Consider the following 18,316-nt stretch of genomic DNA (forward strand, 5'->3'; position numbering starts at 1 on the left):
ATACACGTTTACAGATGTAATAAATAGACACTTGCTTCTCTGCTACATGGGCAACAGTCAAATCTGAAGGTTTCATATAAAGCAAATAAAAATATCATGGCAGAGGAGGTGTTTAAAACTTCATTTTCCTATGTTGTACATCTTATCTGTATTAGGATGAATACAAAGGCTATAACCCTCCATATTTCATATGTTGGATTCACATGAAGTATAATGGGGAAGAAAGCTATAATCCTTTTTGTTATTTCTTTTCTTTCCACAGGTAGCATGAGATTTTTTAAAATGTTTGTATCTACAGAAGATAGGAAATTTTCATTAAATAGTTTTAGCTTCTAAGGATACTGTATCCCTCTAAAATTTCCCTGCTTTATGGAAAAAGAATTGGTAGCTGGTCTATTCAAAGTTGACAGTTAATAATGAGAATCATGTGAGAATGAGTGTTTAACTCAGTTCTAAAACAAGATCATGGCTTAATTAGCTGATGCCACACTAAGGCCAGAAACTGGGGTATCATTTTGCATGTCAGATTACACAATCATGAGCCCTGTTATTTTGCAGACCTTTTACATTCTTGAAGGCCAAGAATGGGGTGATAGGATACATCTGATGGCATTCACAAATATACATGGTTCTGCCCATTTTCTTTTACTTCTTATATAATGCGATAAAAACAACTATACACAACTGTACCAGATCAACTAGGTTTTATCACCTCATATTCTGTTTTAATAGGGTGTTATCCAGTTTTATTAAAGTTCTACAGTTAGAACAATCTCATTTAAAATCAATTCTAAAAGTTTGACGCATTGAGTTTATTAAATAAAACATAACTTCTATGTACTATATAAAGGTGAGTACACACAAATGTCATGGTGACTGTCTTCCCTGTCAATCAAGCCAGTCTTCTTTGCTGTGGATGTATTTCATCTCTATTGCATCTGAAAAGATGAATTCCATTGCTCAGGTGAATTGATAGGACTGATAGGACATCTGTTCTGCTGATAAACAGCTGAATGAAATACAGCATATACCTTTCTCTTTTTATTACTAATTTCAGAGTTATAGGCTCCATTGCTGTTGTATTGGTGTTTTAAAAATGCAGTGATTAAACAGAGAGTTCTTCTGAAATATGACATGTCCTCAAAAGAAAACGTCTGTCCTAGAAGTACATTAAGAGCAGTGTTTTTGTTCCCTCTCCTTAGTGTATTTTGTTTTCTTTTTCCTTTTTTTTTTTTCTTCCTAATTTTGCATGACTGTTGAATTAATTATTTTCCAATATTCTTTTCCAATATTCTTTTCTGTGGTACCTCAGAGTAGCCATCCTGCAGCTCTTGACTGACAGTTACTGAACTTTCCGATCCAATGATACATCTGCTCTGTCACCATCTGTTGTCACAGTAAGGATTTGATCAGGTTTATTTTGAAGGGAAATCTCTGGAATGAAGCTTCTATTGTTAAATGATTATAGAAACACACAGGGGAAGCTGCGCTCTTGCTGTTAAATTAAGCAGAAGTGCACAATAGGGTGTAAATTGTGTTGGGCTAATTCCCTGCCATTGTCAGCCATCTATGGCACTCAGCATGTATTATTGCTGCATAACATATGCCCTTGAAAGGCTTATGTTGCTTATTGATACTTTATTTTCTGTAAAATAAACTGAATTTCTCTCTATATATCTCTCAATATTGAAAACTTTCTGTGGTTGACATGAAATGTTTTTCCCTGATCAGTTTCTGTAAGTGTTTTAGATACTTCTGAGGCAGTCTGTGTTACAAAAACTATGCTTCCTGTGGCCAATAAAAGATTTTTCTACCTTTTATCAATGTAGTCTTGAATAGCTTTTGAACTTTTGGGCATAAAAACTTTTAGAAGGGCAATTCACACAATGCCTTGTTAAATTTTTTAGGCTGAGGAAACCATGTTGACTTTTGAGAGGAAGGTCAGACAGCTTCCTGAAGCTAGTTGATTACCTGATGAGCTAGATAACGCTCACGTTGTGAGTCACTTGATGCAGTTATTGGATAGCAGTGCTTCTGTCCTAGGGCTGCATACCTTATAGCTTGCGAGAGGATAGAAGTAATTTGGACACCTGCTGGATATTTAGATGATACAAAAGAGTGATTAGATCAAGTTCTTATTTAAATCTCAAAATATAAGTCTCAAGCCGTGCATCAAATAATTTCTGCCTGTCCAGCAAATTCAATTTTGCCTCAAGTAGAATTTCATCCTCATTTGCATATTTTCCTCTTTTATTTTCTTGAAGTTTTTTTCTAGTACTATCTCATTAGTTTAACAAGTATTAGCTTTTTTCCCCCCAATCTGCAATCTTAATATCTCTCCCTGAAAATTCCTTTCAGTAAGGGTAGTTTTTTCTGACCAAGTTCAATGACCACATCTGTGTTGGCTGTGAGTTCATACTTTAGTCAATACAGGGGTGAATGTACTGTATCTCCACTAAAGGTTTAAATAGGACAGGTAAATGAGGGGGTTCTAAATGCCTTGCTCCATTGTAGACCTTTCAAAGTGAGTGAAAGGAACAGACATGTCCCACAGCTACACAATAAATTGATAAGTAGATAAAATATTGTTACTTACTTTTGGATTTGGGAAGGAGAGTTACTAGTTATTGTACATTAGGGCTCTAAACAAACAAGCAGATAAATATATAAATAAATAAACACATGTGTATTAAAAATTATATAATTATGCTATTTTTGGGTGACAGCTACAGGTTAAATGTATTTAACTGCTAAGTGGACAGCCTGATCTATTGGTTTTGAGATTAAGGTACTCATATGGATCTTTCACCTTGTTTATACGCTCTTGAGTGTGAATTCAGGCTCTTTCTGATCCCACAAGTCTTGTGTATTTTTATGTATAGTGCCATAGCTTCAACAGGAGTCATGTACCTCAACTTTTAGGTTGATGGTTAGGTTGGAAGATGAAAGATATGAATCTGACACACTGACTTTGTGGGTGCTGTAATTCCTAGGTTACAATACTAAGGGCTTTCCCTTCAACTGCTACCTTTTGCAACAGATCTAAACATCCTAATAAAACTTGATCCTGTCGGAATGCGTCCTGAGGTGTTCTGAATCAGAATGCTGTAGCAGATGTAATCAAATGAATAATTCTTCCTGTTTTGCCGTAATAGTGTGACATGAACAAATACTTGTTCTCCCCAGAAGCATAATTCTGTATCTATGATGAGGTCAGACAGTGAGAAACCGCCGAGTTTAAATAGCAATCATTTAAATAACAAAAGCGTTGCCTTTCTTGCGTCATTTTACCCCAGCTTCTATTTATAAGCATGACATGACTAAATCTCACTTGAAGTAACTAAATATATTTCGATCTCATATATTGCCATTTACCCAAGAAATTGGAGAGGTAACATAAATAGGACAGTGAAAAGGATGCCTGCAATTTAAAACACAGATTTTCTGCAAGAGTTGGATATTTATGATGTCTAAACATATGGAAACAAGTAGCAAACATTAAGCCAAGAAAGGGTGTTTTATTCTATTAGAATGAATGTTTCCATATTTTCATGTATTTTTTCATTGGATGGGATAGCTACTATCCAAACAGACCCGCAAAGCAGGAGGACAGGAAGCAACTTTCAGCTTTCTTTATTGGAAATAGATGCCTTAATGATGCTTATGTCCTGTAGGAGTTCCTGAAAAGTGGTAACAAAGGGAGAAAATAAGAAAAAAGTGGGAAAAAGAGTCACCATCTTGAGCCTGTCTGAGTTCAAGAAGTATTTGGACAATGCTGTCAGGCTCATGATGCTATTCTTAGGGGTGTTCTATGCAGGGCTAGGAGTTAGACTCAATGATCCTGGTGGGTCCTTTCCAAATCAGCATATTCTATGGTATCCACAAAATAAATAGGTCTTTCTTTTCTTTTTCTGTTTTTTAGGTTTTGTTTTTTTTTTCTTTTTTTTTTCCCCAGTTATACTTAGAAATATTAAGTATAAGGGAAACTTTTTCTTTCCTCTAGCCTCATCTTAAATAAGGAATTGTTAGTATCTGACCTTACAAGATATGAATTTTTTCTGTCTGGTCAGATTGTAATTTTCATTGGAGGCTGAGGCTAGAAATAAAAAGGTTGTAATGCTTTATTGTAATGTCTCTTTTATTGCATCAAGTGGTGTAAAAGTTCCCAGGAATAACATTAATTTTAGTTTACTAGAAGGAAGGTGTTCAGTAAGCCTACACATACATTATTCCTTGGGGAACTGTATCATCTAAACAAATTAGTTGGAATCAATGAAGCATATACTTTAACTATAGATTTTCTATTGGAGGAGCACGTGGGATTCAAAAAGGCATAAATAAAGTATGTGTAATTACATTTTACTTCAAAAAAAGTTAATAACATTTCATTTTTCTCATTATTTATTTTACATCTGTGCAGATGATTGGTTCTTCAAATCATAGTTTCTGATAGGAAAAATATTTATTCTGTTGAACTTCCAAGAACAGTGGTTAAAAGGAATTCTATGGACTGCAGGTGGTCATTTGTCTTTTTTCTCATCACAATAATAGTCCATGGGACCAGTGACAAAGTTGCTACCTGAATATCAGAAAATAGTTGATATATAAAATAGTACAAAGCCATTGACAATTTATTGGTTACCTACAAATGAAGAAAGAAAAAATAACATTGAGAAGTATTAATCACTGAAAATGTGTGAAGGAAAACTGTTAAAACATGTAAAGAAATGTAGCTAATTGCAAATGCAAAAACATCTCCTAGAAGTACATAATATTACAACACTTTTTTGTCTTTTCAAAGACTTACGTGTCCTGATAAGGAGACATTGTTCAGTGAGCAGTATCTGTTATATGTTCAGCACATTTGAAAATACTTGCTTTCAATCTTAGTATTTTTGGAAACAAAACTTAGTAAGTCTGTCATATTTTATGACACAGCAAATAGAGATTTAGCAGTGTCATGTCAGAAAACTTTACTCGGGAGTTGACAACTGACAAATTTATTTATTTATTTATTTATTTAATAAGAAACATCTTTCCTTGTTGGAATATCTCAGCAATTCTGGGTTGGAAAAAACCCCCAAAAAGCAACCGACCAACCAAACAAGTCTACTTTTGTGGAATGTGCAGGTCTGAAGGTCTGAGGAGGTGTAAATAGGTCGGCAATTCTGCAGGCTTCCACCTTGATGGCTCTGGTAGTGTGTAAATGCTGAGCGACCAGAGTCACCTGAGCTGACTCAAGAGTACCCACCAAGTCCAGCAGGATCAAGATACAGCAGTGTACAGTTTCTAGCTGCTTCCTGCAAATATATATCCAGAAGTCCTGCTGCTTCCCATTATTTGTTTAACAGCCTACTGTTTGTAGTACTTGCTTAGTAGAAGCAATAGTCACTCATCACTCCAACCTATTGCTCCCACGCGCCTGCCCTGATGGCAGTAGGTGGAATAATGCAGCTGCCTCTCCTTCCCCTCCTGCTGAAGTAGGCTGCTGTTCAAAACCAAACCCAGACAGTGGGAAAGAAGAGGATCTTGATCCTATTATGCAAATAGCATCCAGACCTCTGAGATTGCAAAAAAAAGCTTGAAAGAAAAGATGCTGTCAGTGAGAGGAGTGACTTCTGGCTAAGTATTAATTATGAGTTTACATAATTGTTAAATAATGAGTTTACACAATTGTTAAATAATGTTCCTGAAGGTCACTGTTAGCACTTCACAAGGCCTTGAATTATTTCACCAGGATCTCTTCTTCAGTCATACAGATGGCACCCCCAGAGGAGTTTTTATGTTATGTTTCTGTGGGTGAAGGAGCTTGCTTGCCCCTCCGTAGAAATCTGTGGATAAAGAGCCTCAATATCTTACATTGAAATTTGGGCTTCATTCAGGACATAATCTTAAATTTTTGGGTTGCATCCCTCAATTTCTCATGGCTGTGGGACACTTCATGTTAAAAAAAAAAATATTGCATGAGTGGAAAAAAGCTCTGATATGGCAAAGTTAGTCTCACTTGGCATTTTAAAGACTGAGGTTTTCCAATGAAACTCAAAAATTCATGGAAATGCTGAGATGCTAGAGACAAATCAACTGCTGACAGGCATCATCCCACTGTCAAAAACTAAGTGCAACATAAGTTCAGTAAATGTTCTGAATACTACTGCTGACTTCCTGCCACAGGCTATTGGCATATGACCAGCTGTAGAATCCTCAGGATAGTCTAGGTTCAATCTAAACACCAGGAAAATTAAAACTGTCTATATTATAAAAAAACCAGAACCCCATCTTTTTAACAAACAAAATATGGAGAGAAGCATGAAAATAGTAGAATGTAGAACACGCTGAATATCATGTTCTTCATCTAGTCATCCCCTAACATTTTTTTTTTAGCTTCTGAGGGGGGTATTTTAGCAGTAGTTTTCCTCTGCCTTGCCTTGCTCTTTCAGAATGGGACTCCCTTCTGGTTCTGTTTCTCAACACATTTGTATTCTAATACCACTGTTTGGAAACTGATGTTTAAAGATAGTCTGGAGTAGCTTGATTTTTCCTTCTTTCTTCATAATCTAAGAAGAATTTTACTTACTTTAAGAATGTATAAGAATGCAAGTTATATGTCATTACTTTGGTCCTTTACTAGCAACTTTATTCGTGTCTCATCCGACTTCTCACCTCCTTTTTCCCTTCCTTTTCAATCTCTATAGGATATCAGGGTCCTTCACAAATCATAACCTTTTCTCCCCCTGTTTACAATTGGGAAGGGTGGTAGGATACATTTTTCATTGCTGCTTGTGAGCAATGTCTTCAATCTCAAGAGTACTTTACCTGCAAGCAATCTGTACTAAAAGTTCCTTTACAGGGTGTATTTTAAGGATGAAATCTCCAGTGAGAAACTTGATACACTGCCCCTCTGAAAATTAGGGTAGGTGAAAAATGGGGACGTTTAGAAAACCCTAGCCAGCTAGAGATGGATTATGAAATGTGAACTATCACATATGGTTTGTATATAATAATGAAATAATGTAAAGCTATAATAAAAACAATGCTGAAGCTGTTTTTCTAAGAGCAGTAAGTCAAGACTATTTTAAAACAGATTCTAGGACAGATATGGCTGCTTTGAGACCGAAGACTCACAGAATAATTTATTTGGGATGAATTTTAGCAGGTCATCTGGTCAGAATCCTGCTCAGAGAATAGCCTACATAAATGAGATTGCTCTGGACTTTTCCCCACCAGATTGTGACTATCTTTAAGAGTGGAGATTTCATAACATCTCTCACCAAGAGAAGTAATTGAGTATTTTAAAAATACTAAAAGGCATCAGTGGTGCTTTGCTACATAATTTGTTTGCTGTGGTGGTACAAAACAGTCATAGTAAGTAAATCTCTTTTGCTAGAGCTATCAAAGTATCTACTCTGGATTTCAACTGTGGAGTATTTATTTGTTTTTATAAAAACAGCTTATTTTTTGTGACTGAAAGTTCAAATTCTGAAGGCAGGTGAAACAGAAAAGCAGTGATCCATGACATTATTTCTATTCAACTGTAGTGGAAGATCTTTAGGACCAGTTTGTTTAAATATGAGTTTTATCTGTTCAACTGTTATTTTTTCAAAAGTAGTCTTCAATTCTTTTATAGATATATTTGAAATACATTTTCGGTTAAAGGAAGAGAAGTGTATAAATGTTGTCTGATTTTTCTAATAAAAAAAGAATTGCTTGTTATCTATATATGTTAAATTTATGGATTAATTTACAATTTCTTATTACATGACATGATTTTAACTGAATTTTTACTGCATTGTTCATTTTTTATAAATAAAGAAGAATTATTATCATTTTCTATTTAGAAATTAAGCCTAATTAGTCCTATTGCTTAATGATCTTGGAAACTGTGAAATCATTAGACAAAAGATTATTTGCTTTAGCTAATACGATACAAAATTACCTTAGGGAGTATTCTTTATTGATTTGATTAAAATTTTATACCACCATTTGGGCTTTTTTTTCCCTTTTAGAAACTGGCAATGATAACATTACTTCTCCAAAGACATTGTGCAGATGCAGCAAAATTTCTCATCTGTTGGTTTCCATGTTTTGTAGGAGAGCTGTGAGGCCTTCAGTTTTTTCTGACTAATTCTCCACTAGAAAGGCTTCTTTGTTATTTCCCTTCTCTCACTGAATTTGCTTCTATACACTGATTGCTGGAGGTACAATGACCAGGAAGTTAAATATGAAAATTCAACAACTAACTTTGCTTAAAAGAGACAGCTGTCCCCATTAACAGTTGTATAAACAGACTAACCATACCCAACATGCATCACTTGCCATCATGTTTCTGATTGCAGCAGCCATTAATCATTGAAGGATTCTATGATGTTGTTAGTTTTTAATTGACTCTAATAACTGTTTAATTATCTGCATTTCTGTTAATGGGAAACTTTAGTTCAGGTAATGGTTTGGATTGTGGTAATAGTGCAGTCCTTCCCTTGATGCTGTGAGTTCTTAGAAACTAACAGCTTTCCCTGAAGCTGCATAAATTGTTCTTTCATTAGAAAAAAAGTTGACCTAACCACCAGTTGACCTTTACTAGACCTTCTTTCTCACAGCAAAATCATGCTGCTGGTAAGGAAAAAAAAAAAAAAGCAAAATATTTCATTAACTGAGCACGGATTATGAAACCTGAAAACCAGTGGGTTTATGCAGAAATCTGATTGTACTTTTGAAAATAAAATTTCACCTATTGTTGACTTTTTTCTTCTTTCAGTTACATGTATTGAGTGCTTGAAAGAATTATTGTATTTCTGAAAGGCAATGTAATGCTGGTCTAAAGCATTTCAATTTTTGAAGATTTTATTTATTTTTATTATTCTGGGAGTTTATAAGTAGTAATTGAGAGCCCTGAGAAAATCTTAAGGACAGTTTCAGCTTGCAGAAGTCTTTTTATTTTGATAATCAGATAGGACTGAAAATAATTGTTCCTCAGTAGATATAGTCAAAGAAATTTTGCAAGTATTGATAGCTATTTTCATCAGTTGCCATTTAAATTATTGAGAAAGAAAATTAAAATTAGTATCCCATGAATATATTTATTCTATTGAATGTTGATGCAGTATTTAAATAAAATATTTGAAGTCTAGAAAAGGCTCTTGTATACTTACATATATATGTGAACTATTCATTTTCAAGCTTTGTTCTCACAAAGGCATAAAAATATTTCTAAGCCAGATCTTGTGAAGTCATTGATACCAAATAGGGATTTCTCTCAGGTATGTTTATTTTGCTGTGCAAACAAAAATCTTTAAGTATACATTGATTATTTGCAGGTTTATTCTGGCTTTGTGAGCACTTTGAAGTATAAACATCTAATTCTACAGAAATGCGATTCTGATGTTATGGAAACTCAAAACATTTATCACTAAAATTCATTTCAAGCAACCTATTCCCCATCATCTGTATTTTCTGTATATGCAGTCATTTGGGGTTCTTCTGTGTATATTGCTACCATCTCCTTTGGTCTGAGTTCAGTCAGCTCAGGATGTGAGCAAGGCAGCTTCTTGTGCAGTATGACCTCACAGAAACAGCCACAGAGCCTAAATTGTGCCAGTCCTGTCCCAAGTTCTGCTTACCAGTCTTTTCCAGAGAAAGAGAAAATTTTAAAAAGAATCTATAACCAGTCATTGAAATCTAATTGAAAGGTACTCCTGGGACAAGTTAAATGTTTCTGTAAATATTTCACTCGCCCTGGTACTTAAGAATGATAAATATGTTTGCTCAGTGGCACCATCAAAAATCTGAAAGACACTGGTGACTTGTAATATTCTGATCTTTTTTCTTCATTCAGCATCTTTCAATTGTCTACCCTGAGGTGAACAAGATGAATTATGATATGTTGTTCATCAAAAGGGAGAGGTCGTGCCCTCCAGCTTGATTATTTGAAATAATTTTATTTGACCCATTTTAATTTTAGGGCGTGAAAAATACATGCTGTGTACATTTAGAAGAGGAAAAAAAATGCCATTAATCAAAAGATAGGTCCTAAATCTAGTCAAGCTACTAGGCTTTAAAATAAATGATGTTTTCTTTCTTGTCAACTGAGTGCTGAGCTTGCTGTATTGCACTGTTACCTATTTTAAACCCTCAAAATCCTCCAGAAATTTCATCCTGGATTAAAATTTGCAGGCTTTGTGGGGCCTATTCCTAAATTCAGTAGGTGAAAAATGAACAGGTAGGGATTCAAATATGACCATATATCAAAGATTTATATTTTCCCCCCAGAAAATAAAGCAGAACTCTACTGTTTGCATTAAAAAACATTAAAAGGAGCGGGGAGTGATGACAGTGTGATACACAGTAATTTTTTTAGTCAGGAAATGTGTGAGACCTGCACATTTTCGAAGTGATTGCTGAGAGCTGCTCTGTTGAGAGTATCAGAGAAGATCTGAAGCCTCTCAGGTCAGCTGTAAAATGTCTCTGATGTCATCAGTGCTGACTCTCCTCAGTGGTAAACCTGATAATCGAATGAGCCTGCTCACGGATATCCTAAATTTTTAGAAGGTGAGTTATGTGGTGGGTAAATAAGAGAAGTCTACAAGAGGAAGGCTCAGTCAGGTGAGGAAGGCAGATTACTTTAGATAACACAATTTTTTCATCATCTATTACCATACCTATTTAGCAGGAAAATGCCTAATGCTATATAAAATACACATACCTCGTGCATTTCAGGGGTTTTGCCACATGCTGGCTAGCTACTCTAGATAATTTTTTTATCTTTTTTAATTACCCAGTCAATATCCTGAAAGACAGAACTAGCATGAGGGTTTTTTGTTCTGATTCCTGCTCATAATTTCACATACACTCATGAAATTAGTATAGATTGGTATCTAATACTGCAGTTTGCATCCAAATCCATCTTTGTAATAGCAGCTGCATAAGGTCTGTCTTGGAAAAGGTCTGTTCTTTCTAAATGCTAATCACCTCTATTAAAATGAACAAATTCAAATTTTAATGAATTTTAAATACATGTAATTGTGCATTGACTTGAATAATTTAGGAGAGGAAAAAAATCCCAACTTCTAATGTTGACGTTTTGACAAAGGCACACAGTTGCCCAATTAAGGTTCAAATTGACTTTGTCGTTGGAAGAATTTATTTCAATAAACAGCTACTTAGAAGTCTTAAATAAGTAAAAGGAGTGCTTTGAAATAAGCTGTGTCTATTAACATGCAGCACTGGATGAAAAAGCAAATGGGTGAGACAAAATGTCTCTCTGGATTAGTAGATTGGATTGTTTCTCTGGATTGTTATAACAAGAATAAGAAACCTGGAAAAGCAACACATAGTTCTTTATCTGTTTGGAAAAATATCCTGAATCCACATGTAGCCATCATTTTTCAAACCTGTGGAGGGAGTGAAGGCATGAAGCAGTCCATATAGTCCTGATTTCTAGCCAGATCTGGTACATCTCATTGGGAATGTGCAAAATTTTCTCATGGGATGCTGTTGGATATAACATAAATTGTCATGTGGGTTTTTCAAACAGCACTGCTAATTTTGGACAGATCTCTGTGGATGTCCATGCAAGTTTTGTTACTGTGAACATCTGTCTTTGCTCTGATACTGAGGTTGTTTGCTAAGATAGCAACAATACTCCATTTTCCGTCTTTGCTACCAGTTTTCATTTATATGGATTGTAAGTGAAAAATCATCTTTCATAATTAAGAAATATTTTCTGTTTACTCTGACACTATTTACTTTAAGACCTGATAATATTTCCTCTAATTTTGTGTGGTCATTTCAAAAATAGAGCAGGACAAAGCCAAATGTAAAACCTATACTCAACCTTGGTCTGGTAGCAAGATGACAATGTGAGTTCTTACAGAGAAGAAAATTAAGCCATGAGATACAATCTAAGAATGCACAATCTATTTGTAGTTAAATGGTTCAAAAATATGAAGGCAATCCTTAGAGCTGCCAGCAATAGCACTGAAGTTTTAGTGGACTTTTTTTAATGAGGAAGATAAAAAATAATTCACAGGAATTAAAAAAAAACTGTGTAAAGAATAGCAGAAAAATAGGATAGGAGACATTTTAACTGCATTTACAACCGGGCAATTTTTTTCTAACATCCATTTAAAATTCTATGTGATTAGTTCTTCTGTTGACTTTGAAAAAGTATTTTTTACTCTGTGTAAAAATCCTAAGCCTTTTCCTAAGCCAGTTACTAAGCAGAATTGTTTTTGCCAATGATCACAATATGGCCACCCTTTTTCTTCGATTTTTTCCCACATTTCCAATGTGGGATTTTTTTCTACTAATGAGAGACTATAATGATTTTTTCAGACTATACAAAAAAATATTTTTAAAAGTACAGAGAAAATTATATTAAAACCAGGGTAGAGAGCATTATCTGAGTTTCTCATCCCTCATTACTTTCCCTCTATGTTGTCTGACATATTTATTTGTCTTCTGATTCCGTATTCATCCTGTTGCCCTACAGCACAGTTTCACATAATGTAAGTATGAATATCAGACTTGAAAGATAAAAAAGCTGTCAGCGCATCTGTTCTGATCTTCGAATTGCCTCCCTTTTATGATGTCACATGCATATTACATTTCATTTTTGGGAAATTTTCTCGTATTCTTGTCTTACTATTCTTCCTAAAATATAATGAAATCTGTGTAAAAACTCTGAAAAGTCTCTCTGATAGTCAAGGCTATTGAAGTCATTTTTAACAATATATTGGACTGATATAAAATAGGACAATTTATCTTGCTTGATTAGGAAGTCTGTGTGATTTAAGAACATATTCAATTATAACATTATGGATTTTTGACTGAAGAAATTGTCCTGTTTCATTTATCATTTCAATATAGATTTTTTAAACTGTCCATGATTCAACTCATAAACCATAATGACTTCTTGAATCTTTGTTACTGAACTAGCAGCCACTAAGTTAACTAATTTGTGTCACCATTTGATTTTGAAGAATGAGCTGCTTGAGGTAAGTTAGAAACCAGGACTGCAAAAATTATCTTTCAAGTGGAACGTGAATCATAAATAAAATCTGATTTCACCACCCTGCCATGTTTGTTGATAATAATCAACAGTTTCATAGGGACTCAAAAAAACTTGATAAGATTAAAAACTAACTAGATTCTTTTAATTTATAAAGGAGCATGCTATGCACTATTCGTGGTTAACGTATCCATTCATTGTGTGTCTATGCCAAACATTTATTTTCAGAAATGAAATTTTGGAATTTCATAATCTCATGAAAAGCTGTATGCGCCAAGTCCACATGTATACACTGAGATATGGTCCAAAACTCTCAGTCATATATCATATTCATCCAATATTTCAGTTCATACATATGTATGAACTACTAATTTTTTATGTTACAATCCCTTTCCAATAAATAAGTTTCTCTAAGTTTTTATAGGTCAAAGCTTTTTTACAAATCAAAATGTTTCCCGGTAACAGAAATGTTTCAAAAACATCATCTATTTTACCTCAGAAGTGAAAATTTTCAAGAGTTTCTCACCTTCATTGTATAAAAAAATTGCAGGTTTTTTTCACATATTTAGTATGTTTAGACAAACTGAGATCACCTTAAGAACTTAAAAATTATTATAGTTCTTGGAGTTATCTATTAAAGTAGTTAACAAGTATTTGTTTAGCTTTGCCTTGTTTTCCAGAATATAGCCTGTGCTATTTTAATCCACACATGGATATGCACATGCACTCAAACAAATTTGTAAATATTCCTAATTATAATCATACAGCCTTTGACAGTTCCTCTCTCTGTTGAATAGTAGTTATTGAGTCTGAAGGAGAAATGCTTTTCTGTTAATAGAACTTTTGGTACAGCAGGTTGTCTGGAAAATCAGTCTAATTTTTCCTCATGGTCTACAGAGGCAAGGAAGAAATATCTAAGGGAGCAATTGCCTTAAATTTCATGGCTACTTTAGTATTGAGTCAATCAAATGTGGAATATCAATACATCTTCACAGCATGAATGACTGTATTCTGTTATTGTGATGAACAGTAGATGTAGAAATATGAAAGAGAAAAACACTAAGAAGGGATTACATAGTGTTACAGTGATATTAAATACCATCAGGCAAGATGATATCTTACTGTGTGTCCAATTTCAATGAAACAAATCAAGATTAAACCAAATGAATTCAATTGAATTAATTTTGAAGCACTGATGTCTCATTTCCTAGAAATTAGATATCCTGTATTTTGTTTCAATTACAGAGAGAAAAAATTTGCCGAACTTCTACACGTGGTAGTACAGTTTGTTTATTCTTATATACCTTTTCTGTGTAACCCACCTCAGTCACTGAGATCTAGAGACTGCAATCAAGTAGGAGGGATGAGGATCCTATTTATGGAGAGCATATGAAACAGCAGAAATCAAATTTGAATAAACATTGAATTGAAATAATTTAAAACTTCTTTTACTTTACCAGTTGGTTGTTTGTTTGGGTTTTTGGTTTGTTGTTTGTTGTTTTCTTTTTTCCTTCTGAATTGTTCTTCATTCAGGAACAAAGAAGATTTCAGAGAACATGGCTTTTTTAGTTATTGCAAAACAATACAGTGTTTAGCACTCTTTTTGATGGTTGAATATTGTGGTACAGATCTGTCTTCTTTTTGACTTTTATAAACTTCCATAGTCACCAAACGAGCAGATACTTCAACACATGTTCTTCATTCAACCTGAGACTATATGACAGTTTTAGTGTTTGATATTGACAAAATAATTAAGTATTGAGATGTCACTGTAGTATGAGAAAAATGTACCTTCTCCCTGTCTGTGGTTATAGACCATAAAATATCCAACAAACTGTGACAGAGACTAGTAGCATTGATTTCTTACAAGGAGATTTTGAAAAAGCTAATAAGTTCCAGTGTGTTACAATAAAAAGTATAGCCTCCCAATCCCAAAGGAGGGAAAAAAAAAAAAAAAAAAAAAAAAAAAAAAAAAGAGAGAGAAAAAGAAAAACAGTAGACCCACTATTTATTTTAATGCATATTCCATGAAGAAATGTTGCTGAAAATTCTCTGCCCAAATGTAAAAAAAATAAACTACTGTAGATTTCTTTTCAAAAAGTACACAACATTCAAAATTTGGGAGGATAGAACATGCAGTAAAAACATTCATTTTAGGGACATTCATACCATTCATACCAAGTGCACTTACAAATTTGTCGACTTTTTAACCTTTTCCTTACATAATTATTACCATTTTCCTTACATGATTATTACTGACATTTAAGACAGAGAATGTCCCATACTCTCGTTGTTAGTGTAAAAATCAATTTCACAGAGACATTTAAAAATAGATCTATCCCATTAGCAGCCCTGTATGAAATATGAGTTGACTATTTTCCATAGCAGTAGAGTACCAGCGCACACTGGAAACTGTATTTTATTACTAATGGCATGGTTATAAATCAAGTATTCCATGATGTGTCTACTCGCTGTTCAGTGGTTCTCCAGAAGTTATCATAGTGTTGACTCATGTTCTTCTACTCTTCAAGGATTTGGTATTAAATAACTCAAAATTAATAGGATGGGTAGGAAATTACATCCTAAAGTGAGTTGGAATAAGTTCTAGTTCAAACATGTGTCAGAAGATCTTCAGGTGGTGGTAAGAGTCTACAGGATTCTGGTCATTTCTTAGCTGAAATCTGTTCAAAATAGTGACTGTAAACAGTCTGCTACTCTCCTATTTCTAAGCAAAAAGGTTCAAAACTCCTACACAGAGATTCTCAGAGAATAAAAAAAAAAAACTAATTGACATTAATTGGAAATGAAATTTGTAAGATCCTATTGTTTAATGCGTAACTGTGAACTTGCATGTATGCGGAGGCTGATCTATGTTACTGTGTAATAGCAGTTGCTTGACTTAGGATTCCTCACTGGTGGTTCCTTACACTTCACTTGCATTAAATTGCACTGACATGGTCTGTCAACAAATATGTAGCATACACCTTTAACATCCCTGGAGTTTGTGGTTTACATTTTTTGTTGTTACTAGTACAAAAAGTCCTTCTTCTCATGTTTTTGCCTTGTCCTAACAGGCATCCTTCATAAAAACTGTCAATGTACCATATTGTGTCTGGGGTTCAAGGTTTGCAGCTATGTTAAAATTGACAGAAATCAGCTTATGCACATGTAATACTTGCAACACAAGAAAATTGCTGAGAAATTGTCAACACTGTTGATGTTTTGTCAGATAGTCTACATGGGCTGGACGGAAGAACGGGAACAAGACTCCCTTCAGGACCGAATGTACACACCAAAGTTTCTAGCACTGAGGGGCTCTTCCCTGTATAAATTTATAGCACCTCCAGTAAGTATGTTTCTTATGCTTAGTGGGAATAAATGTTATTAAAATTATGTCATGTAATGTGTACAGGTCTTTCACAATGAGATATGACTCTTTGGGCTAGCAGGACAGCAACTAACAGCATTGAAAAGTTCCAGGGTGTGTGGTACAGAAGTGAGAGAAAATCGCTCTTCATCAGATGATTGAGTAGCTAGTAAGAATTTATTTCCCCCCACTTAAATGAGCACTTAGAAAAATAAAAGATAAATTTTCTCATGTTAAAAGGGAGCTTTTAATTTTCCTTTGGCAGACAGAACAGGCCTGAAGCAAGATGGTTAGATTTAAACTGAACAATCATTCTAGTGAAACTGCTGAGATTTGGGGAAATAGCAAAGCTTTTTATATGCTGTGAAGATGGCAATATGTCTCTCTTTAGATTCCATCCTGAATGTAAGTTTTTGTTTCTTGAGTGCACCAAAAGGAAGGTGAAGAATCAAATGAAATTGTTTAAGTTAAATATCTTAATTGGAATCTCACAGGGAACACTGGGCAAAATTTTAGCATTTGTCTTATATTAAGGAATTTTCTTTCACAGTCTTATGGTACATCTAAGCTGCAGTAAAGATCCTCTAGCTAACTTTTAAGCCAGTTGCTAAGGAGACAGTAGCAGTCCCATACCTGCAGCAGTAAGAGTCATGTGGATTAATTTTTACTGTTTATTGGGTGACCTTTCTGACTGCTGCTAAACCCTGTGTTTGTCAGATCCAGGCTGTAGCTCCTTCCTGCCTGAAACAGAATCATAGAATAGTTTGGGTTGAAAGGGAGCTTTAAAGGTCACCTAGTCCAACCTCCCTACAGCATGCAGGGACACCTTCAACTGGAGCATGTTGCTCAGAGCCTGTCTGACCTGGTCTAGAATGTTTTCAGAGATGGGACATCTATCGCCTCTTGGAAACCTCTTCTTGAGGTAGTTCAAAGCCTTCAATAACTATTGTTGTTCATTTAGCGAAAAGTTTAAAAACATGTGAAAATCATGAGGAATGGAAGTATGGACTGATTGTGTTCATGTGTTCAATGTTTGTAGGCTAATTCATGGGTGTGGGATTTTGGCTCTCTCAGGTCTATGAATGGGAACTTGGCTTTCTTAGTGGATATTTTTCAGGATCAGATTAAAATGTCAGATTATGTGAACAGCACCTTGATTCAAAACCAGCTCTCATGTCTGCCAGACCTCCTTGAGCATTTGCTGCACATCAAGTAAAACCAACTCCATTCTGGGTACTAGATAGAACCAAAATCAATTATGGGAAATCCTTTTCAATTCAGAAGAGGAAGATTGTTCTTTTTTAAGAACTATGGAAGAGACAACAAGCCTCTTCACTTAAGAATCATGAATTTATGGGAACAATATACTTGTAGGTGGTAAATGTCTGATGGGGGGTGATTAATGGGTGTGAAAGGAACATGTTCATATGAAGAATCTGAACCATGGTGATGTGAGTAAGGAAAATTTTGGCAAGCTGCTATTGTATAAAACAAGAAATCCATCCTCAAGTTTTTACAGCTCTTGCTCAGCTGCAAGCACAAAATGAATCTGTATTGCCAGATTCTGGTTCCTAGTCTAAAATAGAAAAACTGCTCAAACGCAGAGAAAAATATTTTCTCTTCATGGAGTAGGAGGGAAACAGAATGATAAGCATGCTTTTTTTAGGACAAAGGGAAAGTTCCTACAGAGCTGCCTTAAAGACATAGATTCATAGAATGTTTGGGTTAGAAGGGACCTTAAAGATCATCCAGTTCCAACATGCAATGTATATAATAATTGCACACTTCTAAAATCCTATTTTCTATATGCAAACTTTTACACATGCAGTTATGTTTGCTATTCTTCAGGTTCGTCTCTTCCAGGGATTAGAAAATATTATGAACAAAGTTTCAATGATACTTCCAGAGTTTCTTTTTAGGAGATGTATAAAGTGTAGTTAAAATAA

General features: G+C 34.6%; 1 protein-coding gene across 2 annotated transcripts in view; it reads left to right on the forward strand.

Annotated features, from left to right (window-relative positions):
• SNTG1 (syntrophin gamma 1) overlaps positions 1-18,316 on the forward strand; it is a 307,633-nt gene that overhangs the window by 246,619 nt on the left and 42,698 nt on the right. For both annotated transcript variants that reach the window (XM_083877299.1, XM_083877300.1), the window contains one exon: positions 16,233-16,349. In XM_083877299.1, the coding sequence (XP_083733425.1) occupies positions 16,233-16,349 (117 nt within the window). The remainder of the gene's footprint in view (positions 1-16,232; positions 16,350-18,316) is intronic.

Source organism: Zosterops lateralis (genome assembly GCF_965231275.1).
Source record: "Zosterops lateralis genome assembly, chromosome: 1".
Taxonomy (NCBI): Eukaryota; Metazoa; Chordata; class Aves; order Passeriformes; family Zosteropidae; genus Zosterops; species Zosterops lateralis.